The sequence below is a fragment of the Salminus brasiliensis genome, chromosome 13 (genome assembly GCF_030463535.1).
Source record: "Salminus brasiliensis chromosome 13, fSalBra1.hap2, whole genome shotgun sequence".
In the NCBI taxonomy this organism is placed as follows: Eukaryota; Metazoa; Chordata; class Actinopteri; order Characiformes; family Bryconidae; genus Salminus; species Salminus brasiliensis.
In genome coordinates, this window is record NC_132890.1 from 4,583,184 (window position 1) to 4,608,234 (window position 25,051).

The 25,051-nt window shown below is 40.9% G+C and overlaps 1 protein-coding gene across 1 annotated transcript; it reads right to left on the minus strand.

Annotated features, from left to right (window-relative positions):
* hgfb (hepatocyte growth factor b) lies at positions 1-24,753 on the minus strand. The gene is made up of 18 exons (XM_072695648.1): positions 24,590-24,753; positions 21,896-22,052; positions 20,740-20,852; positions 18,998-19,112; positions 15,442-15,584; positions 14,011-14,131; positions 12,013-12,131; positions 9,810-9,975; positions 9,369-9,502; positions 7,976-8,069; positions 5,338-5,480; positions 4,491-4,523; positions 4,291-4,396; positions 3,870-3,944; positions 3,252-3,401; positions 2,973-3,079; positions 2,746-2,888; positions 1-2,640 (listed from the first exon to the last, which is right to left on the minus strand). Exons 1-18 carry the CDS (start codon positions 24,636-24,638, stop codon positions 2,458-2,460), a joined length of 2,151 nt encoding a protein of 716 aa, XP_072551749.1. The 5' UTR covers positions 24,639-24,753; the 3' UTR covers positions 1-2,457.
* Between the last annotated feature and the right edge of the window lie 298 nt (positions 24,754-25,051).

Here is a 25,051-nt window from a genome sequence, read left to right on the forward strand (position 1 = left end):
TCTCGATTTTAATCAAAGTCAAAAAAGTGAAATAATTAAAAACAATGGATAAAAGGTTTTTGTGTGAAACGGATGAAATACTGCTTTGATATCTAAACATCTGTCTATAATAATGTTGGATGTCATCATTATAACTGATATCTTTGTGCATCCGTACAATCTTATCAGTTATCCCTGTAACGTTCCTCTCCCGCAAAAACCTTGTATTTCCAGCCGTTTTTCATTTACAGCAGCATTGTACGAAAACCGTCATGTCTTCTTACTCTTGGGCTCCCATTTCAGTCGAGAAGTGTAATTTGAGCTTTGAGCTAACCTAAAGGACACGGTTTTTGGACAAGCTGAGAGCTACAGAAGCAGCAGCTGAAAGTGAAGAAGCATGTGGACTGAGGTGGTAGATGAAGTCACATACTGCAGTTAGCAGCATGCCCAGCCCGGACTGGCAACAACAGTGACACTATTCTCCTTATTTTACGTAATAGAGCAACAAGATAATTTCGAAGCTGCTATACTAACGTAAAAATGCTTCATATTGTTGCTTTAATGACATAATCTGAATCTGGCAGCTGTTTGTGCCTTTTTTTGTTTGTGTCAGAATTTCCTGATGAATTGACCGATAGAAATGCTCATTACATAGACGTCCATTGAAAGTAAAGTTTTTTTCTTAGAGATGCATGTTTCCTTTCCTGCATTTTCATTATATTTGATATACTTAATATTTATGAGCATTTACTGAGCATTTTCAGGATTGTTTAACTTAAAGGGCCGTGTCAGCCGACTTACGTACAAATTAAGCTCACATAATGAGCGTCAGGAGTGCTCAGAATGCAAACACTTAGGAGCCATCTTTCAGTGCGTTATTTGTTTTAGCTGACATAGTTTTGGAGGTAATTTCCCAAGTCGATTGTTTTTGGAGGCCGTCCAGAGTAAGAGGTCAGGAATGAGAAACTCGTATATTCAGAGTAATCCAGGGCCGCGACCACACAGGAGAAATTACTCTGATGGATACAGATTTGTCTTACAACTTATCCAGGATATAAAAAACATTTAAATGAATCTTTCCTTAACTAGACCTGCTTCTTCTTGGCCTGTGGAAGAAGTCCCAGGTATTTGTTCTACATAAACACACACACTCTCCCTCTGTCCTGCAGAGCTGCAACCTGCCAGTGGCAAATTCAACTGAACATCACTGACCAATACTACATCTCACATAACACACACATATATAACATATACATACACACAAACAGTCCCTTATACTCTTGAGGAGTTCCATAAGTATATCATATTCTTACACCATAAATGCATCACCTTTTACCCTCCTTTGATTTCAGGTTGTCTTTTATCCATTATAGTCTAGTGGTTTTGTCAAGATTTGGTCGAGAATGAATGCACACATATTCCTTTCCGAAATGTGTAACACCTCTTGATAGAACAACACTGAAGATGAAGGAAAAACATCTTAAAGCCTCTATTAAAAGGTCTATAAGACCTACCCAAGCATCAGTAGTGTTTGTAACACTCAACTGACTACACTATTTACAACACCCAATCCTTCTATGGCTTCTGAAAAGGATGACCAAGCAAAACAGTGAGGGTTGGGGGACGCACGAACAACAACACTGTTCTCTGGTCACAAAATAAGACACCTGCAAAGCCTTCGAAAACCTTCAAATACCTGAAATGAGGAAGTGCCATTAGAACAGACAGTGTTTTTGTTGTACATGTGTGTATTCAAGTATTATCAGGAGCATAAACGTTAAAAGCCTTCTATGAATACCACTATCCACAAGATATTCTACATGTATACTATACACACACACCATTCTGTAATACAGCTAATACTGCAGGGTATTCTTTCTTATTTTATAGTTGAGCCTTAAGAAGGACCTAATCGTTTACCTCCTCCATAAGGGTTTAAATATACTGTACATGGGTTAGTATTCTCTGAGAAGTCTAAGGATGAAGTTCTGGGTATGAATCCAGATTATAGCTCAGGTCAATTCCTCCGTCCAAAATCCTCGATTTTGTCCAGCCCTTAGTCTGACGGGTCATGTGTGAAAATATTTGTTCAAAGGGCCAACATTCTCTTCCAGAAGCTGAGGTTTTTGGTAAGTGTTCAGGTATTGCTAGAGTCCTTAGGTGCAGGTTCTGGCAGTACTTACCAGTAGTCCTTCTCCTTGCTTATATTTTGAGCGAGTCTTTAGAGACTTGAGTCGTTTCTCCTCTGTTTCTCAGTTGTTTTCTTTGTGTAGCGCACAAGTAGTGCCTATGTGAGGCATTCCCATCCTGGAATAGTTCGTAAGCAAGCAGGTCTACTGAAGCAGGTCAGAATCCATATACTGGACACTTTTTTCCTTATTTAAACGTTGTGGGTCAAGTCGGTTTTGTTGGTTTTGTTTCAGAAGTTTGGTTTGGATCCTCTGGACTGTCCAGTTCCAGGTGTTCCAAGGTTCTGCTTTAGTAATTAAAGTCTGAGTAGGGGTAGGTTTTGAACACTTTATGAATCCATCCAGTATACTGGGCTACGTTGACAAAGATGCCAGGTCGATTGTGTCGAGCGCATCCTCTTCCATGGATACTCACTCCAACTATGACTTTACTCCCCTTCTCCTGACACACCAGCGGGCCACCATAGTCTTTCTGTTAGAATTACAACACATATGCAGTGTTATTCCAGATGCAGGTGTAAGATAAATGATGATATGACGGATATGACGCTAATAAAATAAGTGAAAAGCACCGCACCTCACACACTCCTTCGTCTCTCTTTCCACCAGCACATACTTTAGCATTAGTGATCTGAAGACTTCCTCTATGCAATTGCTGGCAGCGCTCATTGCTGACGATGGGCAGTTGAACACTCTTCAGTGTGTCTTCGTGTCCAGTATCTAGGAGATTGTTCAAGTGTTTTGATTATTAGATTGGGTCAAGTTCTCATGTTAATCACTAAGTCAATGGTGTGAGGTTCTCACCTTTAGTTTCTCCCCAGCCATATGTAGAACAAACAATGCCCTCCTGAATTCTACAGCCAGCTACAGGCAGCTGGATGATCCTCACATGTTCTGTTATGAGAGCAGCTCTGGAAAACATAGACAAAGCAATGAAAACCCAGTTTCCACAATATTAGGACATTTATACAGCACTGTTCTATGGCTAAACCAAATATCAAGCAAATATTTGGTGAGACTAGATCAGAAATCATCACACTGATTATCAGAGGATGTTTAAAATGTTTGAAGAAAAGGTCTTACTGTGCCAGTTGCAGCAGGGCGAGTCCAGAACCCTCTGGGCCACAGACAACATGGGCAATCCTCCTTTCCTGCCTGTTCCAGATATTCTCACCAGACTCATTCAGGTGGGCAGAGCCAAGCCATACTCTATACTCTGATACATCAGGAACGCTGAGGAGGAGAAAATGACAGTGTCTTCTATTATTTAAGCTTATTAACTTATTTCAACATGTTTAAGTGTACAAAAGTGTCTAGGAGATATAACAACTATGCCTTAAAAGAGCTTTAAAATACGCATGCACATGTATTACTGTCATAGCCATCATTATCACTACACTTCTCTGTATATGACATCTGTGTGCTTGTGCAGGAATATGCACAAATAACTCAATAAATCAACCACAAACTCCCTCTGTGACTCGCTGGCTCATATCTTCTCACGTGGGCATTTGGTGAGAATGTACAAATATGGTGGCGGTTTAATATCTTTGGTCCCAAAGCATCAGTGGCTTTGATTTGTTAAGTCAGATATGTAAGACAAATGATGAGAGATCTGGAGAAGGAGCCCTTTTGCCCTGAGAATCTAGAGGTCAAACGCAGGACATGATGTGCTTGTGTAACAGGGCTGCAGATAATTACCACGAAGAGAAGCACTCTCTGTCTGTCAGCACCCACTCCTCACGAACCAGAGAGCCTCCGCACCAGTGAGTGGCCCTGAAAAGATCAGCAGGACATCAGGCCGGGAGCCGCTCATACATGGCTAACGTGGGTTTCGCACGTTATAAAGCACCATGCAGCAGGCAGACGATTACAGGCATTTCACATATGATACAACATAGATCACTAAGCATTTTTAGCAGGGAATTTCCAGGGAATTCACATAAGAATGTTGCCATGGTACAAATACAAATGGCACAAGATTTTGAAAAAGGTCCTGCAAAGTGCAGCCAAGAGTATCATCAGAATAGATTTATTCCCATAATATTTACTGTGACTTGCTATAAACGTCCTAATAATTAAAAATAAACTTGTGGAGTCATGTCATTGTTAAGTTACCCACCCTTTTTGTATGCTGACCATCCAACTGCCCTCTTTAATCGGTAGGGGGCCTCCACCCACTATTCTCACTTGCTTATGAACGAAACAGGAGGCCTGAGAGACTTCAGCTAGAGAGCCAAAAACAAAGAGACACATTTTTTAACCATTCGATGAAAAACAGAGACAAATAAGATGCATCAAACAAGCTCTGCCTGTACTTACCTTTTTGTGGTAGAGCATTTGGTAATGGGTCACCTGTAAAGAAACATGTAAGGAACAATTATACGATCAAATTACAATACATCTACAGCTCTGATTTCATTATTAATTGCCAGTCAGCTAAAATAATAAGCATATACCCAGGTTGTACCGTAGTCTCGATGAAAACGTGTGTGTGAGGTCCTTTGTATTAACTAGGACAGCATGTGGGACTGCTTAGGCTTCCCATTGACTGAGCATGATCTATGATTGTGAAGCACCTCTGCTCAGGTTATAATGTGTGTGTGCTTGTGCATGGGAGAGAGACAGAGAGACAGAGACAGAGGAGGTGCTGACAGCCAAACCCGGGCGGACTTTACTTTCTTTAATTAAACTAAGATTCTGTGGAAAGTATGTGGATGGGTGTGTGTATGTGTGTGAGAGAGAGTGGACCTGCAGGCTGTAAAGCCCAATGTGCAAGTGTTGATCTTAGATGTTAAATGCAATGCGACTCCTCAAGGGGTTAATGACTCCCAAGGTGCATTCACATTTAATTGTGGGAATTTAAAGTGAGCTGAATAAACTATTAATGTTATATAATTTAGAAAACCTATTAAAGCCACCACTACCAAAACACTAAGCAGTCTTGTTGGTTTTAGACAGGGCAGGGTTATGATAATGTTCATTTTTATAAAATTACAGAGGCCCATGTGTTATCTCTTTAACCTTCTCAGACAAACTCTGATAAGTGGTAACATAAGAATTTGTAGTCAAACAATTCAAGGGGTTAATATCTATCTAAAGGCTGTTCGCACAGCTGTTGGGTGGATACAGCTATGCATATATAAATATGTATGTATGTATAACTCACAGAGCTTGACTGCGCAGTAATCCCAGGGGATAAGGGAGCTGTTGGTGTAGCACCATGGCCCATGCTTGTCCTTGTCTGGATTCCTGCAGAAACTCCCCTCCAGTTCTTCACTAAGTGTCACCACCTCTCGCTCTTTCCTGATGCTAGAAATATTAGAACATGTTAGCATAATGACATAATAGAGAGAGATAAGATGTGGGTTGTAGTTACACAAATACATAATTCACTGCACATTTATCACAGAACACAAACTCCAGAATCACTTGAATAACATACACTGTGTGGACAAAAGTATTGGGACACCTGCTCATTCATTGTTTCTTCTGAAATCAAGGGTATTAAAATGTGTATCCTGCTTTTGTTGGAGTAACTGTCTCTACTGTCTAGGAAAGAAGGCTTTCTACTACATTTTGGAGGAGCATTGCTGTGAGGATTTGATTGACATTTTCATTGACAAGAGCGGGAGTGAGGTCAGGATGTTGAATGAACTCATCCGAAAAGGACTGAATGGAGCACCAACTACCATTTCAAAGAATTTAGTTTCACTGCTCCACTGCTTAATGCTGGGGGGCTTTGTACCCATATACATTTTACTACAGGGAATAGACAATCTGTGTCTGCGTGCATTTGAACATCTGTGTCAGCGATGGGTGCAACCTAAAGTACATGAATGCATTCATTAGAAGGGGTGTCCACAAACATTTGGACATGCCTTGCATTTACAGATACGTCTGAGAACATTAGGGGGAAATTCAGTCACCTATAATATCATAAGTAGTCTAATCCGGGAGGTCTAGGTAAAAACCTTTTGACACTAGCCCTGTGCTGCTTAGCTGTGAGGTTGCTCCTCTCTGGAGGAATGGCGAAATATTTGGCTTCAGCGATACTCATGACATGACCTTTTTTCGCTCAGCTCTCCCACATTAACAGTCAGGAATCCTCTACATTGGGGAAACACCACTGTCAAAACACTACAAATTTTAGACAGGAATTCCATACGAGCAAAGTTACCCGAACTCTTGCAAACATCTGCAAGATGGAGATAGGCCTGATAGGCCAGACACTTCAATCTAATTTTCAACCAGTCTCACCTCATGCATAAACCCACCATGTCTGAGCCTTTCCTGTGAGCGACCTTTGACCTGACCGTGATGTCTTTTGGGGTGTAAGCCAAACACCGAACCTGATCACCTTTGATGTGTGCATGGCAAGAGGCTTGTGCAAGGAGTGGGTGTAGGAAGGGCAGAGGTCAGTGTTAAAGCATGCTGCTCCAGCTGGGGTAGACTGTGTGTAATTCTTGGGGAATTAAGTCACTCCAACTGCCACACTTTAACTCACTTTAACACTTTAAGCTCTCTAAAACAGGGGTCCTCCACTAAAATGTGTTTTTCTTCCTCAAAAAACTGCAAGGGGCTTATTTTCTCAAGCAAGACAAATACACCCTGACGATACAGGGACCCTTGCGCTTTGTTTCACTGCCCTGGTGGGTTTCTGCAGAGATGGAAGAGCGTGAACTTTGACCTGGGCCTTGTTCATAAAAAAGGGTTATTTAAAACCACACATTTCAGGTCAGTGTGTACAACAGGAATATTACTGCTGAACTGACTGATTTAATCATGGAAATACACACACACACAAACAGAAATACACACAAATACTGAATTGAAATGTGATAAAAAAGCAGCTGTAATATAAACAAGCTGTAGTTAACAATCAGGCAGGATTATAAATTACAGTTCTTTGTCCCCATAAAATGTATATCTAAATAAGACAAAATATCAATAAATGCATAAATTATAAATAAAAATAAATGGCTAAAATATATATATTTTTTAATTGGACAATTAAATTAAATCATTCACATCATTATTACATCAAAAAATACAATACATTTTGATGAGTGATTGTCATTTTAATGAATTCAATTTCAATTCAATTTAATAGTTTTCTAAGCTGTACATATTTTTTAGTTCATACAAATTCAGGTGTGAAAAAATACCAATATTCTATGAATTCCTGTTAATAAATTCTGTCAAAATCTGTTAATGTTAATGTTAAGGCATATTTGAATGGTCTAAAAAATGATAGGCCCCTGATAATGTCTTATAAAATAAGTTTTTAGACAAATCAAGTTATGACCAAGTCACACATAATTAGCTGATTGATTTCAAGGTTAAGAAAGGAAAAAAGTTAGCATTGGACTGATCATTTTAATCATATGCTCAAGGCAAAACTGCATGATCATATAGATCATACATAATGTCTAATGCAACACATATGCTATATGCCATCTAAGCTGCCCCATTAATTGTATTACCGAGCTGTACCCTTGAACCAAAGAACCAAACTGATCATTCATTTCATAAGCAGCAGAGAGGCATTATGAGGCTGTCCTTGAGATGCTGCAATGAATAAAGTGTAAGAAATGGACCCAGTTTCGTTTCCATGGAAACCAAGTGAACGTCAGGGCTTAAAAGATGTTTATTGTCCTGTTGTACTGTAAGGTAGAGATGAGACTGTAAGGCCACCTTTGACTTGCTCCTAATCTTCTCACTCCTTTTGCGAGTTCTGAGGGTCACTCAGCATGGAATGAGATCTAGTGAATATTTATGGTTGAAGTTTCAGGACAAGGTCTTACCTCTCACTGTGATCTCTCCATGGGGCACAGGGAATGCCCGAACGGGTCTTAGTCTGCTTGCCTCTGTACATCTCCCCACTGTCTTTATAACACTCTGAAACACATGAAAACCGAGGAACATGGTCAGGGGGGAGCAGATTACAAACTGTAAGAGATGTGCTGCAGATGTGCCGATGGTCCCACTCAGATTTTATTGCGTATGCAACCAAAAAAGCCTGTCAGGTTTACAGCGAGCTGATCACACATCACATCACAGCCCCTGTTTCTCCATGCTCCCTGAGCCTCTTACCCGAGTGGCCCCAATCAGAACTGCAGCTAAATCGATTTTAGCATCAGCTCCAATGTACGTCCTCCTGTGCAGGGTCCCCTGGGCCCTGCCAGTCACACGAAGCTGTCAATGGTGATTAATGTTTGAGTCATTCTGTCTCCCACACTGCTGTTTTCAAGGAGCTTGGACTACAGGGACCAGCCAGAACCAATGCCAAAAAGCAAACGTGGAAAAAAGAGAGCAATAGCTGCATCTTTTACAAACTGATGCAATAAAAGTGAAATTGTATAGGGTATTGTATCTTTTTTTGTAAGACCACATTACAAAAAACAAAAAATCCAAACATTGAAACTGCAGATATCAAAAGGAAAAGGCCTCCTCTGAATCTCTAACAGAGACTGTGTAACATTCTTGGAGAGCAGCACTCCAAACGGAGGAGAAAAGCTAGTAAGGGGCTGAGTGTGGAGAATACAGTTCTTTATTCCCTGCTCTAATACTCAACACTCAAATGAGATCTGATCTTAGTTTTAGACATCAGTCTAATTAGTGAATTACTTTAAAGATCATCCGCTGCTAACAAAGATGCTCTACTATGCACACGCAATTGGTATAATATCCACAGAAAAGCACTCTCAATAGAATGGGATACTTCAGAGCAGCTGCATATGCCATGTGTTGGCTACAGGACTATGAAGCATAAATCCAGGACGAATCACCTAACATTCGAGTCTGAACACACATATGTTCTTATGTCAAATCCTCACAGCAGGGTTCCAACATCTAAAGTAAAGTCTTCCCAAAAGAGAAAAGCATGTTTCTGTAGCCAATACTGGATGAGCTGTACCTCATGAGGAATGAGGAATGAGGAATGAACTTTTGGACATACAGTGAACACATTAGCTCTCTGTATGTCTCAGTTGCCCAATAAGGCAATGCAGATCTGTAGTAGTAGTAGTAGGCTGCGCCTATTAGAAATGTGGGAGTCATAAAACTACAAGAGCTCAAATACGAGACTGCAGGGTTATTTTTCCAATTAGACAACCGCAGTACAAACAACCTTAGATACACAAAGCCTAGCAGTGAATACAATATGTGTGTGCTGAATGCCAAGCGAATGGAGCTCACCCTCAGGTTCAGTAGCTGTGGCTCCACAGCGTGGGATGTTCTTGCAAAAGGCCCAAGGGACGTCAGGGTCAGTGGTGAAGCACCATGGGGTATCACGGCCATCAGGATTCCTGCAGAAGTTCTCTCTAAGGTCCCTGCATTGTGAATCCACACACACACACACACACATATATATATATTTACAGCTTCAAATTAGCGTTACATGAGAATGTGAAAATGGTTATGACTGTTTTTATAGAATTCTGTATTTCGCCAAACCACATGACCCAGTCCTGACCACAGATAAGCACATTTTGAGAGTGGGAAATCTGGTGATGACAATCCTACATTCTGCACTTGTCAAACTACATTTAATGCAGAAGTGAGAACTGTGCAGATTAAGATATCTAAGATAAAGAAGTTCATACAACCATATGTGATTTCTTAAGAATGAGCACTCACTTGCAACTATACTTTTGGGGCATGTAGGAGTGCGAGTGGGGAAACTGGGCGTCCCATCTCTGACAGGTTAAACCCTCTCGAGGCACCGCCACTGTCCCACGATACCCTTCTCCGTTATCAACGACACATGTAGTAGTAGTTTCAACGTCGCTTTGGTTGTTAGAGTCTGAGAAGGTGTATAAAGACAGAGGGAAAGAGAGCAAGAGACAGAAAGACAGAGACAAACAAAAACAATAACTCCTTCAGCATGATAAATGATGAATCACATATCACACTCACTCTACAACTGTGGTACTTCAGAATGCAATAACAATAGCTCTGTTTTTCTTGAGGGAAAGCGATGCCTCCCGAGTGAGTCAAAGCAGTTGCTTAGTACGACTGATAAAAACAGTCGACAGCAGACTTCTGGTAAAACTTAATTCAATCTTTCGTAGACATGCCCTTTAAATTTGCAGCTCACTATATCAAATCACATTCATGAATCAGGCAGCTGCATGACAGCATGTATCTATGTTTGACATGTATGAAGGTCCCTCACTAATTAAACCAAAAGTCATATTAAAAGTCACCTCATCTAATTTAAAAAATAACAGTTAATTAATCTGTATGTGCTCCCATTACACAGGCCTTTGTAATGCTATGTTAACATTGTTTAGCCTAATTGACGTGCTGCATACTTAGGCTGTGGCATGTAGTCCTCGTCCTCATTAGTAGCAAGGCAGAGCTGTAGAAACAATAGGATTCTTTGTGCCTAAAGCTTTACTGTGTTTACTGCAGAGCAGCAGGGTTTTTAAGGATTTTAAGACTGTGCTCTGGCCTTAAGAAAGGGAATCTGATAGACACAGGACGCACGCATTCCAAATGGACTAAGGCCATCTAAACTCACACAGAGGCAATGATCGTTTATACAGGCCTGGTGCATCAGTATCCACACAGCACCGACCTACAGCATATGGGTAATATCTGTGCAGGGGTTTCAGTGCTAAGAAAAAAGTGCTTGAAAGCACAAATCTGCAAAAGCAGAGCAGAATCACAGCTTCTGTGACATCTGGTCATTTTGTTCTGCAATTTTCTGTCACATAGGGCAGAAGGCAAATGAGGTTCACCGCAATATCTGAGCAACTGACAGTCTTAAATCTAGTCTGAATATCTGGATTTTTTACATTGTTACATTGTAGTAAGATGTTCATGAGATTATTCAACTTATTATTTACTTTTTAATAATTACTTTTTGTTATATTAAGTGTCTTATGTGGGTTAAAGCATGAGAGGAGTATAAAACCACACAGGACTGAGTTGTGGAGCAGGGATGAGTTTGGGATGAGATGGGTTGATCATCCAACCTTTTTTTTTTATAAAAATACTTAATAATAACAATAAATGAGCAGGCGTCCCAATAATTTTGTCCATATTTCCTGAATTACACATTATATAATATATATCAAATATTAAGTATAATTAGCTACCAGTAGAATTAGTAGATGAAATGACTAAAACCCAGTAAAACTAAGTTAGAATCTACTCAATAAATCTTATAATATTGACATAGTAATCTCAAAATGAGAAATATTAAATGTTTAGAAGATTTCACTTGCTACGATATTATTTTTTGCAGTGTTGAAACTCAAGCAAAGCTTAAAGAGCCATTAAATCTTCCTGCATCGCTGCTCTCTGAACCACCACGTTGTTGTCCTGCTAATGAAAATAACCCCTGGCAGAGCGAGAAGGTGGAGAAGGAGGGGTGAAGGAGAGTCATTATAATAACAGGTTAGTGTTGCTGAGATGAGGCTGCTGTATGTACAGCCTGTCTGAGAATGCTGTGGTGGTGTGAGGGGGAGACCCACACACGTGTTATGCCCTTAGGGTGGATGGAGGCTTTACATAGCAATCCAAACCACAGCGCCTGGCTCTCGTGCAGATAAGGCCACGCACCGCTGCGCTGATGAGGCAAAACAAACACTCTGAGACGTTAGTGAGCTTAAGGAGCCGGGGAGTGTAGCGGGGAACGAAGAGTTTTATGGGTGAACCCTTCACTCCTCTCTCTGCTGCAAACAACATTCCTGTGAGGGTCCCAAATGAAAAGGGAGCTACCAGAAGAGGAAGCTATAAATTTGACAAGCTTCTTCTTTCCTTCTTTTTTTCTTCTTTCTATCTGCCTATCACACACCATTCCTATGACACATACACAGAGAAACACACTCACCACACTGTTTGATGCTGCAGTACTCCCAGGGAACGTTAGGATCAGTGGTGAAGCACCAAGGTCGCTGGCGCCCATCTGGGTTTCTGCAGTAGTTATCCTTCAGGCCGTTATCTGGATACCTGTCAGAGAAGGGGCAGTGCTAACTCAACACACCACACTCCTGCTGGCCCACATACACAGCGATGCTGATTTACAACAAAGAGAAATGGCAATAACCTGCAGCCAAGAAGAGCAACCCATTCAGAGCTACTGCTGAAGTCAGTGGGGTCTCTCCGAACTGTTTGGATGAACCCTTAAAAGTCTTAAAAGCTTAAAACAACATGACTAAACTTGCCTTTTTGGCAGGTTCACACAAAACAGTCACTTTTCCGCTGATTTATGCTAAACAGAGACATGACACAGTTCCCACACTGGCAAGTGCTGGGAATATACTTTATTGATTTTTCAAATGTTTTCAAAAGTTGTTGGCAAATGCCATTCCTCATGAGGTAAATGTAGTACGAGCAGCTCTTTGTGAGATTATAGAGCTTCGCTTCTTGTGAGTTTAGCAACTCTTATGGGAGAGCAGCTAAACAAACTGACATTTATTTCTAAAGCCATGCCACTGTTGTTTCCCAAGGCTGCCTGGATCTAAGTTAAGAAGTACATTTGGTGGGTGTGGATGCAGCGTAAAACGTTGCTGAAACTGATGTTGGTTTAAGAAGCAATTATTGCTTAGTCTTTGATTACGAGTGTCACATGTGTACACCATGCATCACTGAGATGTACTTTTGTACCCACTGAGATGTATCTTTTTCAAGGCACCAAAAACAAATCTAAAGCTTTGCGAAATGTGATTTAAAGGGGATTTTCGCTCCCATTCTCTCTTGCAAAAGGCTTCTAGTTCTGCGAGGGTTGTGGGCCGTATGGTTGCACTGCTCTTTTGAGGTTTATCCACAGGCTTTTTGTAAAACCTACAGCTAGCCCTATTTGTGGATTTTGAAATGTGCTTGGAATTTTGCATCACCTGGCCTTTCCTTACTACAACCATGCTCAAACTATTGTCCAAACAAGCTACTTAAGATCTGAGACCATGCAAAAAGTTACAGTTTATGGACAGAAGTTTGGGGACATTCTTTGTTTTGTATGAAATCAAATGGAAATTAAAAAATATCCTGCTTCTGTTGGAGTAACTGTAAGAAGGCTTACTACTAGATTTTGGAGGAGCGTTGCTGTGAGGATTTGATTGCACTCAGCGACAAGAGCATTAGTGAGGTCAGGATGTTGGATGATCACCACCCCACCTCATCCCCAACTCCCCAACTAATCTCAAAAGTATTGGATGGAACACCATCACCATCATCATTTCAGAGAACACAGTTTTTCCACTGCTTCACAGCTCAATGCTGGGGGGCTTTATACCCCTCTAGCCCACACCTGGCATTAGGCAGCATGGTGCCAACAGATTTGTGTTTATCTGCTCCAGAGAGGGCTATTCTATTGGCAGTACTTCTCTACAGAGACTATACAAACTGTGTGTGCAAGTTACAGACAACACAGCAACTTAAAGTAGGGTGCCCAAAGTTTTGCATGCCACTGTGTGTGTAAACAACTATAATATTCACATACCTTCTCTTGTTATGGTGAACGCAGATTAATAATTGTTTGGATTAAGCACTGTTTGGTACTGTGCCCTCAAGGTTCTCTCATATTTTACAATACTCTGCCTATGAAGGATTTACACAGTATAATGGATAATGCAAATATTTAGCAAGAGGCATAAATTAAACGATTTGAACAAACCTAAAGTGCCCAGAAGATTTATACAATAGTGTGAGAAATGTGTATACACTTCTTTCTGCTTGCTTAATCGGCGTGGTCTTCTCATATTATGTACACAGTGCGACTGCCGTCCTCTCATTAGCAGTGCTAATCATTGGGGCAGGGTTACATAATTCCCAGAGTGTTGGTGATTGGTGCTGTCCCATGAGCGATGCTCTAACCAAGAGAAGTTCCTACCTTTTGGGGTGGAAGAGGTGTTTGTGAGGTTCGTTCAAGTCCCATCGCTGGCACTCTCTGCCACTCTCCGTGTGGTCCATGGGTCCTCGGTAGCTTTCTCCATTACACATCATACATTCCACTGTTGAGAGGAACACGGCTGGTAAGAATCTCAGTCTAGAGGACTAGGCCCAGAGGAATACTTATACACACAGCTGAGGTACATTAGCATGCTCAGGGAAGATAAATGTACTTTAGCGTGGCCGTTGCATTAAACGAAAGAGAAAAAAAATCAGACGATGATGGAATGTTAAACACATGATTGCATTTGCACATTTTACCTAATCGTGGCTTAGGGTGATTTTAATTGTAATTTATCTTTTACATCTTTCACATCCAGTAGTAACTGACCTGCTATTACACTGTATATCCAAATGTTTTTGGACACCCCTTCCAATGAATGCATTCAGCTACTTTAACTTGCATCTATTGCTGACACATACACACACAGCTTGTCTAGACCCTGCAAAGAAAGGGTATAAAGCTCCCCAGCACTGAGCTGTGTAACTGTGTTCTCCAGAATGATGGTTGGTGCTCCATGTTATACTTTTTGGATGAGTTGGGAGGTTGGAGATGAGGTGGGGTGGTGATCATCCTACATCCAGACCTCACTAACGCTCACAGCAATGCTCCAAAATCTAATAGAAAGCCTTCTTTTGAATCTTTTGGATATCTTTTAAATACCCTTGATTTTCAGAAGAACATAAGAGCAGGTGTCTCAATACTTTTGTCCATATAGTGTATGTCTCAAACTGAAGCTTTCCAACTAAGCGTTAAATCGGCTAACACCTCGCCTTAATATGGCTCCAGAGTCACCCTGTAGTTTCAAACAGATTTCATACGATCAAAGGTTAGCGTAGGAGCTTAGTCATAACGGCCCACTGTTGGAGTGAACTGGACGTCACAGCGGAGAGAGGTCACCTAAGTATCAGCATGCTCTCTAAATCCTGTTATGTCTTGTTCTTCGCTATAAAGACTGGAGCAGCATATTGGAAACAGATGTTTATGCTGGCCATTTTCATAAAACCTTGATTTTACATCCCTCTGTGTGTGTTTCTGATTATGGGAAACTAATTTATTAACAAACCCTCCTCCCAGTCGTATTTTACCACAGCGCTCTCAGAATAGACAAGAGGCTGACTCTGTTTGCCTGATCGCTATCTCCAGCAAAAAAAAAAAAAAGACGTTTACTCTGCATACTCACTCCACATTCTCCCATGTCCTGATTTAGCGAACTGCAAAGTGCATGCAAGAATTCTGGCTCGACATGGCTTCATGGTGTGAAATTCTCCCAATGTACCTCAAACAAGGCAGTCCCAAAATGATAATAGTAATGACATTAAACTTAGCTTTTCTTTCACATCAAACACTGGAGATCGGGCTGTTCCTTACCCTCTGAGCACTGAGGAATATTGCAGTTTTGGTAGCGTATGTTGGGATTCTTTGTAAAGCACCATGGTCCCGTTGTGCTGTTGTCTGGGTTCCGGCACAAGTTTTGTCGAAGGTCCTTCTTCTTGTGTCGCTGAGGTAAGAAACTGAATGGTGGAAAGATATAATCAGGGTGAGCTCAAGAGATGTTATCTTTTTCATTTCAACTGTAAATTCAGGAAATAATAAACAGCTGTGCCTATTAACATTAATATTAACATTGCATGACTGAAGTTACATAACATCTTTCTAATACCCAAGGAGCCTTTAAAATCAACACTCTACACAGTCCTTTACACTCAGCCCTCACACACACCTGTAAGAAACGCCAGCCAACTGCACACAGAGTATCTTCAACCGGAAATGACCATCTAGCTGGAGGGCTGCAACGAGCACTGGGGGTTCACCCAGGACAGAGTGCCAATCTATATCAGGCCATACACCTCCATGCCAGTGTGCCAACATTAACAAAATGCTGTCTTTCTTTTTGACGTCAGTCACATAGACTCTATGTGTAAAGGTTTGTGTGTGTCTCTTCGAATGAATGCACTCAGCTACCTTATGTTGCACTCATTGCTGGTAAAGATAAATATGCTAACATACTGGCACCATGTCTAATGTCAGCTGTGGTCTAGAGAGATATAAATACCCCCCCCAACATTGAGTGCTCTGGAATAATAAATGGTGCTCAATCTAATACTTTTTGGATGAGTAAGGGAGTAGTGGATGAGGTGGGGTGGTGATCATCCCACATCACATGTTCTTGTTGTTAAATGTAATTAAATTCTCACAGTAGAGAAGATTACACCATGAAGGAGCAGGTGTCCCAATACTTTAAAAATGGCAACAGAATTACAGATCATCACTGTAGATTGTGAAATTGCCTGTACCAAGTCCTCCTCCTCTACTCTCCCACTAAAAAAACTAAATCACAAAACCATGACACAGGTTCAGATCAAAAGAGACAAGAGCCTCTCAGATTCCTTGAGGTTTTTTTAAGAAACAGACTCTCTGACCGCAGAACATCTTTCACACGTCACATAACTCTTTAGACTGGAAATGTACCTCTGACCTTCCATTTGACTATGAGCAAAGGGGAGCACTAGGCAGGATGCCATTTAGTAGCACAAAAAACCTCAAAGCTCATTGAACTGCATTTGCCCATGTGTGAGGAAACCGAGTTACTCAAAATCTCTTTAAGAAATTACTCCCCTGAACCTGGAAGTGAGTTTTCCCATAAATCCCTATAAGATCTGTACTGTCTTCTCAAACTGAAACGTAAATGGCACTTTTTTGTTGCAATCTCAGTGCTGCTGCCAATGCTACTACCTGTTATATATTTAATATGAGCTTTATTCATATGATTTCTGGTTTTAGACAAGCATTTCTAATAGATCTTCCTTTGAAAATTGCTGCTGCACTCCTAAAATGAAAAGTGCTAGTTCTTTGAGTGATGCCATAGAAGAACCAAAAAATAGATGTAAAAGAGCTAAACCTGTAAACCAGTCCATCAAGTGAAGGATTTTAGACTTTCACAGCTATTACAAACACTCTTCTCTTCTTCTTTAAGGAACCATTGCTCATCTGATGCACCTTTATTTTTAAGGCTGTGATTTTCTTCACATACATAAACTTTATTATGATTAACCTTAAAAGATCTGTAACAAATTCATTAGCATAGTGACACAGGGTGTAACAGTACTCACAGTTCAGTATGAGTTCAGTACAATGGGAAAGCCCTAGTCATAGGCCAACCAGCTTGAGTTAAACTCAGTATGCCATGCTAACCTATTAAAAGCTTACAGTTTATGGTTTCCGTGTAAATCTCTCGATTGTGAAATATGGGTCTGCATGACATTCATCAATATTCTCAGATGAACTTCTTCATATTCCCTGTAGACTGCAGGCAATATTTTGTATTTGCCCATACCAGGATGAATGCACGTACCATTATACCCCTAATATAACCTATGACTCCATTTTGTATGTTCAGAAGCACATCCTTTTACAAAGGAAAATAATAAATGATAGGGGAGGGAAGCATTTCAAGCATGACTTGTTAACTGTACAAATGTCCATTTGAAAAGATAAAAGGTTGTAGGGGAGGGAATCAGACTTAAAACAAGGTCTATTCAAGGTAATCAACTTTCCATGCGCCGGCAGCTTTCTGAAGTCAGGAGACAGTTCTTTTAGTTCTTTTGGCAGGGAGACAGGATCTCACTATTCTCTCTCTCACCCTACTAAAAGCCAGGCAATAAACTGACAGCATCCCTAATGAACCCTTGCAGTCATAATGAACTCTTGGCAAATAAGCCCTTCACATTAGCTATCTTATCTGAGCTTTGTCCTGCTTTCTTTCAGACTCCCACCATTACACTGACCCTCCACAATGACCTTGTAAACACAACATCTCTTCCAACTCCACACAGTTTCAGTGCAGTTATTTTTAGAGCTTTTTCTGTATACAAACGTGCAGCGATTCACAACTGTGTATGTATAGGTATCACTGTATTCCAGCCATCTTCATTAGTAGTTTAGTGCAGTGCAAGAAGAAATGTCCTGTAGTTTTCTTGCTGGACTCTCACAGGCATGTTGACCTCTGACTCTGCTGCATTATTAGCTGAGTTCTACAAAGCTGAGCTCACTCTCAGAGCTGGAGGCCAAAGAATCAGCTCTAATAATATGCTGAATAAATCACATAACCCTTTTATCGTGAAATAAAATCATCAAAGCAGAGTGTTGTGAGATCTGAAATGCATCTGTTTCAATGCAACTGGTTTTCATTTATTATTCAATTGCAGAGAAAATGTTTCTAGTAAATTGGGTCATGAAAAAGGGGAGTTAAAAGTGTTCTACACAGAAGGAAATTCTTAGATTCAGATATTCATAGAGAGGCACAAATTTATTTTTAACTGGCCTTAAAAAATTAAACATAAGCCAGGTTTTCATTCAAACATTTCACAAATGTTATGCACAGTTAGGAAATTTCAGCAGAAGAAAAAAAAGTGGTGCTGCCAGCCACTACAGTTTTACGAAGAAACTTTAGATGAAAAAGGCTATCGTGATTAGGAGTAGCATGCAGAATGGAGAGATTTGCAATCTTTTTTATATCTGTGTTGTTTACAGTTCAGAGACGCCGGCCTGGACAAGCAGCATCACACCTAATGAGGGCTGAAATCTCTGTGCCACCCTGATGATGGCCACTGGGAATGCATCAGACAACTATAGGAAAGTTCTTTTTCAGACCAGCTTTGAATTTGTAGAAAGCAATCTTTCGGGTCAGTTGTTTCTCCAGCCGCCGGCTACCCGTGCCAACGGATAAGAGAATAATTACAGCTCGATTCGTCAACGGATATTGGGGAAAAAAAATTCATCACTCCACCTCGTCCTAGCATTAAATTCTGTTTTTTGTTTTTTTCAAAATTATAGGCTTTTCTCATTTATGCATTTTCAAAATTCACCAGAACTCAGTGGATGGAAAAGCTACCACAGAGAAAGCAGAATGAAGGGAGAGTCTTACTGGTGCTCATGTGGGGTGTTCAAGTCCCAGTTCTGGCACTCCTCCCCAGTCTCGGTCTTCGATGTCTTCCCTTTGTAATTCAGCCCTGTGCCAATGATGCACTCTTTTACAAAGTCTGCAGAGACAACATGACAAATATGAGTTAATCAATTCCTGTTTATTTCACAGAAAACTGATGAGAAATGCTACTATTATTTGTGATTTCCTGTTTAGTATCATTCATTGCTGACACAGCATCCATTGTGATAAATGATACAATCTCCAAATGCTGCGTCATCTTACTGTAGAGATCAACTCCTGATGTGTGTATTTGTGTGAGTGGGTGTGTTCCTGTAAGTGTCTGTACGATTATTAATGCGTCTATGTTTGTGCCAAAATGCAATCTGTACTGTAATGTGTAGGTCAGCTACACATTACAGTCTTCGGAACTCTTTGGAAACAGCTGGAATTTGGCATGAATGGCTCCAAAGAAGCAAATGTTAACTTTAATGTCTGTAAACTAAAACGAATGCACTAATTAAACAAACATTTCTATACTGAACAAATGGGTTTGGTAATCAAGTTGATTGAACCTTTAGTAGAGCACATAAGCAGGACTTTCCGTTCTCTGCTAAAATCAGTCTGTGATCGCTTGACTTCCAGCTCACTCTAGATTTTTAATTCCCCACTGACCTCTCACTCACACACACATAAGAGAAAACCCTTCCCACTCTACACCCACTTCATACTATTATTTATATATTTATTTATTTTATACATATTGAATGTCTGGACAAGACACTTCGAATTATATTTTTTATTTTTTAAATAACACACATTACATTGGCACACTCATTGGCTAATCAAGTCGGGTTTTAATACAATCCTCATCAAAACAAATGAATGACATTACACACAATTTAATCTAATTTTACACACATTAATTTTGTGTAGAACTAAATCCCAAGTAAGAAGGTCCTGTATAGGCCTGTTGGACCATTTTGCAAGGCAAACACTGTGTGTATGAATGGTCAACAAAGGCAAACTGCAGCAGAGACAACGCTTTGCCACTCATGCCATGCAGAGGTATTGTAAATGAGGGTTTCTCAGTCATTTTTCAGTACTGATATTTACCAAATACTCCAAAACTCTGAGTTTTGATGTGTCAAACACATCCAGTTGCTTATTTAGGATGCAGTAGTACAGCTTGAAAACAAGCAAAGCCTGTCAATTAAGCTGTATATGTATTGGGACACCTGCTCATTTATTGTTTCTATTAGGAGTTGACTGCATTCAGTGTCAAGAGAGGTAGTGAGGTCAGGGTCTTGGGTTATCACCACCCTACCTCGTCCCCAAGTCCCCAACTCATCCCAAACGTGCTGGATGAAGCGCCATCGTTCCAGAGAACACAGTTCTTCCACTGCTCCACAGCTCAATGCTGGGATCTTTTGTGCTGCTCTAGCCCCCACCTGGCATTAGGCATGGTGCCAATAGGTTTATGTTTATCTGCTCCACGGAGTCCTGTTCTATTGGCAGTATTTCTTTACTTCTAGACAAGCTGTGTGTGCATTTGCATTTTGTGTCAGCAACTAAGGTTTCTAATGACATTAGTTTGTGACATGATGTGAAGATGTCAAAAATCTCCCATTGAATAGAAACATATCTCTCTATTCTATTCAAAATCATGTAAGGCTAAGTGTCTTTGTTAAACTGAAGCAGCAGGACAGTAGATAAAGGTAATAAAATCAGGGTGATTGTTTTACCTTTTTTCTGGTAGAGGTCAAAGTTGAAGTCATTCTCTATGCGGACACCCTGAGTAAAGTTATCATAGGAGAGTAAATGACACTTTGTGCCGTTCGGATCAAAGCTGAATGCCCTAGAGAGAAAGATTGTGTGCAAATTAGTACATTAACTCAATCAGTCTTGTAACCTTTGATAAAGATCAGAGAAGGAAATGGCAACTAGCTGTTACAGACAGTATACTGACTACTGGCTACTCTTCAAATCAACAGCCATTTCCGGGTAAAGCCTTAACAAAGCAACTAAGTCTTCATCTCAGTGGCACTACAAAGTATGGGTGCTGCTTCTCTTCTAAGGTGCAAAAAGGCTGTTACCCAAAACATGAAAATAGGAAGTAGTTGATCTGCTGAATCTAGATTTTCACTTGCAATGGAGCTTCCAGCTGCTTCCTCTGAACACACTGTGCAGTGTGCCTTAGGCCAGTGGAAAGAGAAATGCTGGAGGGCACAGGCAAGACATTTCTCTATACAGTCACTGTTCAGTGCTTCACTGGGGGTAACTGTCCTTTCAAAGATAAACTTCAAGTATTGACCTTCATCAATTTCTATGAATAAACCAGAATGTCACTAGACCTAGTTTCAATGTCCTGGGGTTGGGCACATATAAGTTTAGAACCGACACTACATTTCCCACAGTACCCCAGCATCTTTCCTCTTAATGCTAATTAAGACAAACCAAACTGTTTGTTAGCAACTGTTACTGTCTTTCTGAATTCAATACAAAGATTTGATCTGACTTTGAAATAAAAGGAGCTCTGTGCAGTTAGCATTTTGGAAGCATGTTAACAATCTAAAAAGAACAGAATTACCCATAAGGCACACAGTTTTAGTTTTAAATTAACTACTTTGTATATTTAAGGAACAATGCAAGTGTGTGAATAATTATAACAAAAGCAAAGGGAGCTGAAAGAAAAATCCGAACAGGTAGAAAACGTGGGTCTTTATAAAGGGTTCTGTCAATGACTTGGAAGACAAAGATGGTACAAAGCAGAGCGTTTAATTGTGCTTGGTTGGAACACTTTTTAAAGTTAGACTATTCATTCAACAAGATGCAGCTTTCTGTTCTGCCCTTACAACTGACCAGCAAAGGGGCTGAACTGGACTTTATAGGCTTTGATACCTGCAGGTGAAGGGGAGTTTTCTGTTGCGACTGCACCGGCGGGCACACTTTCCCAAACTCATCTTCCTGCTTTTAGTCATGAAGGAGGAGTCAGGCGGAGCAACAAGGCGAACCCCATCGGTCTTCTGGTAGTCCTGCAGAGCGTGTCTCTTGCTTTCTGCCATGAAAAACAGAACTGTGTTATGAACATCCAAGACAATGTTAAATAAAATCTATCAGATCTCATTACATTTTTCACTTTTTTAAATAATGTGGATCTCTGGGCAGTTCTTCTTTACATTATGTCAACATTTCATGATAAATTAACTTATTATTTTTTTTTTTTCTCCTGTAAATTTGCTTTTTTGGAGATTCATACAAGACATGTGAGGTCTACAACCCGAAGACAGGCTATAATAAGACTAAAACTCACTAAGCAGATCTGCCACTAGCAGCACTATGAGACAAATGAACACTGAAGCAGTGGAGTAGTGGAGTGGAAAATGAGCCAGTTCAGTGTGTTTCACTGTGTGTAAGAGTAATCTAGAGTGTGTAATAAGATGCAAGGACATCCATCATTGTCTGATTAAGCATGGTGACTCAGGCCGAGTGGATTCATTGTGAGGGCCCTTATGAAATCGTGCCAAGTAACCAAACTCCTCGGTATTGAACCATAGACAAACTTCCACATGCATGAACAAGCTGCCGCCTCACTGTCCAAAACCATTGGACATGGTCACAGTCTAAGGTCTTAAAGGGAAGAAGAGGGGGAGATAAGCACCGCAAGCCTGTAGCCAAAGCCAGGCTTGCATATTAAGCACAGCACAGACCAAGAAGGAGGAGGAAAGACAAAAATTCACATCTGCATCCTCATTCACAACAGCAGCTCCCCTGACATCAAGCTTGAACCCCTGCCCATTAAATAACTCCTGAAATTAGATCTAAGGCTCAGGCGTTCTTTACTGACATGGATTGCGTTCTTACCCAACCAAATGCATGTCCGAATGTTTGTGGACACCCCTCCTTATGCTACTTAAAGTTGCATCCATTAATGACACAGATGTGCCAAAGCACAAACACAGCTTGCTTAGTTCTTTAAGATAAGTATTTCCAATAGAATAGGACCAGATCAACATGAACGTACTAGAGGAGGCTGGGGGGGGTATAAAGCCCTAAGTATTGAGCTGTGGAGCAGTGGAACTGTGGTGGTGCTCCAGCCAATACTTTTGGGATGAGTTGGGATGTTGGGGTGAGGTGGGGTTCTGATCATCCGACATCCTGACCTAACTAATGTCCTTGTCGATGAATATAATCAAAGTCTCACAACAATGCTCTAGCAGAAAGCCTTCTTCCCTTGACAGTAGCGACAGTTACTCCAGCAAAAGCAGGACAAACTCTTTTTATTTCCCTGGATTTCCCAATACATTTGTCCACATCAATAAAACCTACAGACCATTCTCACAACCCTACAACACATTTCCTAGCAACATTATGCAACATAATGAATAATTACTAACAGCATAGTTTGCATGTGAGGAAAAAGTAAGAACACCCCCATCCCCTCATTATGATTGGAGAGGACTATTCTGGATGAGTCTTAGTGTCTTATTTAAACCTCAGACATTTAGTCTGGTCTGCTCTTGATGGTTGAAGTGAGCGGTGAAGAAGATCACCATCATGCCCAGATCCAGAGAGCTCTCTGAGGCCTTCGGGGAGACGGTTGTAGAGGCAGATGAGTCTGGGAAGGGGGTTTAAACAGATCCCAAAGGTCCTTAGAGCAGGCGTGAAGCAGTTTCTAAGAATTCAGAAAAGTCATCACAGGACGGTGTGCTTTGGACAGATGAATCTTGAGTCTTGCCCCAATGTTTTTATTGACAGCAAGGGTTGCCTCGTTGCAGCGCTCGCTTTGACATCAACCGTGGCGGGATCTACCTGTAGGTCCTGTGATGAGATTTCAGGATTGTCGGAGACGTCTGCATCTACTACTTTTTCAGCGGAGGCGTGCAAGAAGGAAAGAAGGGAACCTTTGCTGTCAAAGAAAATATTATAATAATATATAATAACCTAGATCATCTGAATCTGAAGCAACCCTGCTGTTTTACAGCATACAGGTTATCTAGCAAGCTAGGAGTCACACAGCTGTATCTATCTATATCAACATCTCTCTCCCTCTCTCTCTCTCTCTCTTATTCCCTCTGGTGACTCATCCATCCAGATGTTCTGGCGAAAAGGAAAGGAACCCACTTTCACTACAATACGTTTTTTCCTTGTTTACGAAACTTCATTTAATCCCCAAATAAGTATCTAAAACAGCAGAGGAAGACAGGGACAACATCACTAAAAGCCAGGCAGATTCATAGTACAGTATTCCTGTTGTTTTGGGTTTATATTGGACACGTGAAATTACTATTATTTGAGCTATTAGCTAATACTGCAGGTGAGGACTTACTGGGCATGTTAGTGCTAATAGCTAGCCCAGAGCCCAGTCCGTTCAGTCATGACCATGCAATATCAGAGAGCTCAATTTGTGATTTTATAAGACCAGTATTTAACTAATGAGCCCAAAAATACAAAGAAAATCAGTTGTAACTTAGCTAGCATACTTGTTTTCCAACAATACTGAGGAATACTGAGGAATACCGTCAACTAGCGCTACCAGCTAATTCACAATACAGGAGACCAACCGTCACCTCAGCACCTCGAGTCCAAACTTACCTGAGTAAACCAGCACAGCCACGCAGAGCAAGATTTTGTAAATCCACATGGTTAAAAAGTGTCTAATATTATCCAAAAGAGTCAATTATGTGCGACAAACCCGCCCAAACTCGACTTAATTCGCGTCTAAGCCGATGAACTACTGACTGCCCGCGATGCTCCTCACTCGCCGACGGCCGTTTAAATACTGAGAGAATCTGGCGCGCGCCGCGCTTACAGTTGCCTTATGTTTTTTTAAAACCCACCCGTTTTCCTCAAACCCCGCCCCCCCTAGCTGTGAGTGGCCTATCAAATGGCACCGCCTTCGCTGGGATTGGCGAATTGCATGTGAGCGTGACGTCTTAGCCAATCACAATGCACAGAATGCGGGCTTTAGGCTTTGGCGGAGTACGGGTGGGGACAGAAATAACGCTAGTGAGTGAGCGTGTGGCTGCCTCACGCACGGTGACTCAGGTCCCACCC

Coding starts and splice junctions, on each gene's coding strand:
- hgfb (XM_072695648.1), bottom strand. CDS start 24,638: ATGTGGATTTACAAAATCTTGCTCTGCGTGGCTGTGCTGGTTTACTCA. Junction 22,053..24,589: donor GGCTGTGCTGGTTTACTCAG/GTAAGTTTGGAC, acceptor TTTTCATGGCAG/AAAGCAAGAGACACGCTCTG. Junction 3,402..3,869: donor AGAGAGTGCTTCTCTTCGTG/GTAATTATCTGC, acceptor TCTCCTCCTCAG/CGTTCCTGATGTATCAGAGT.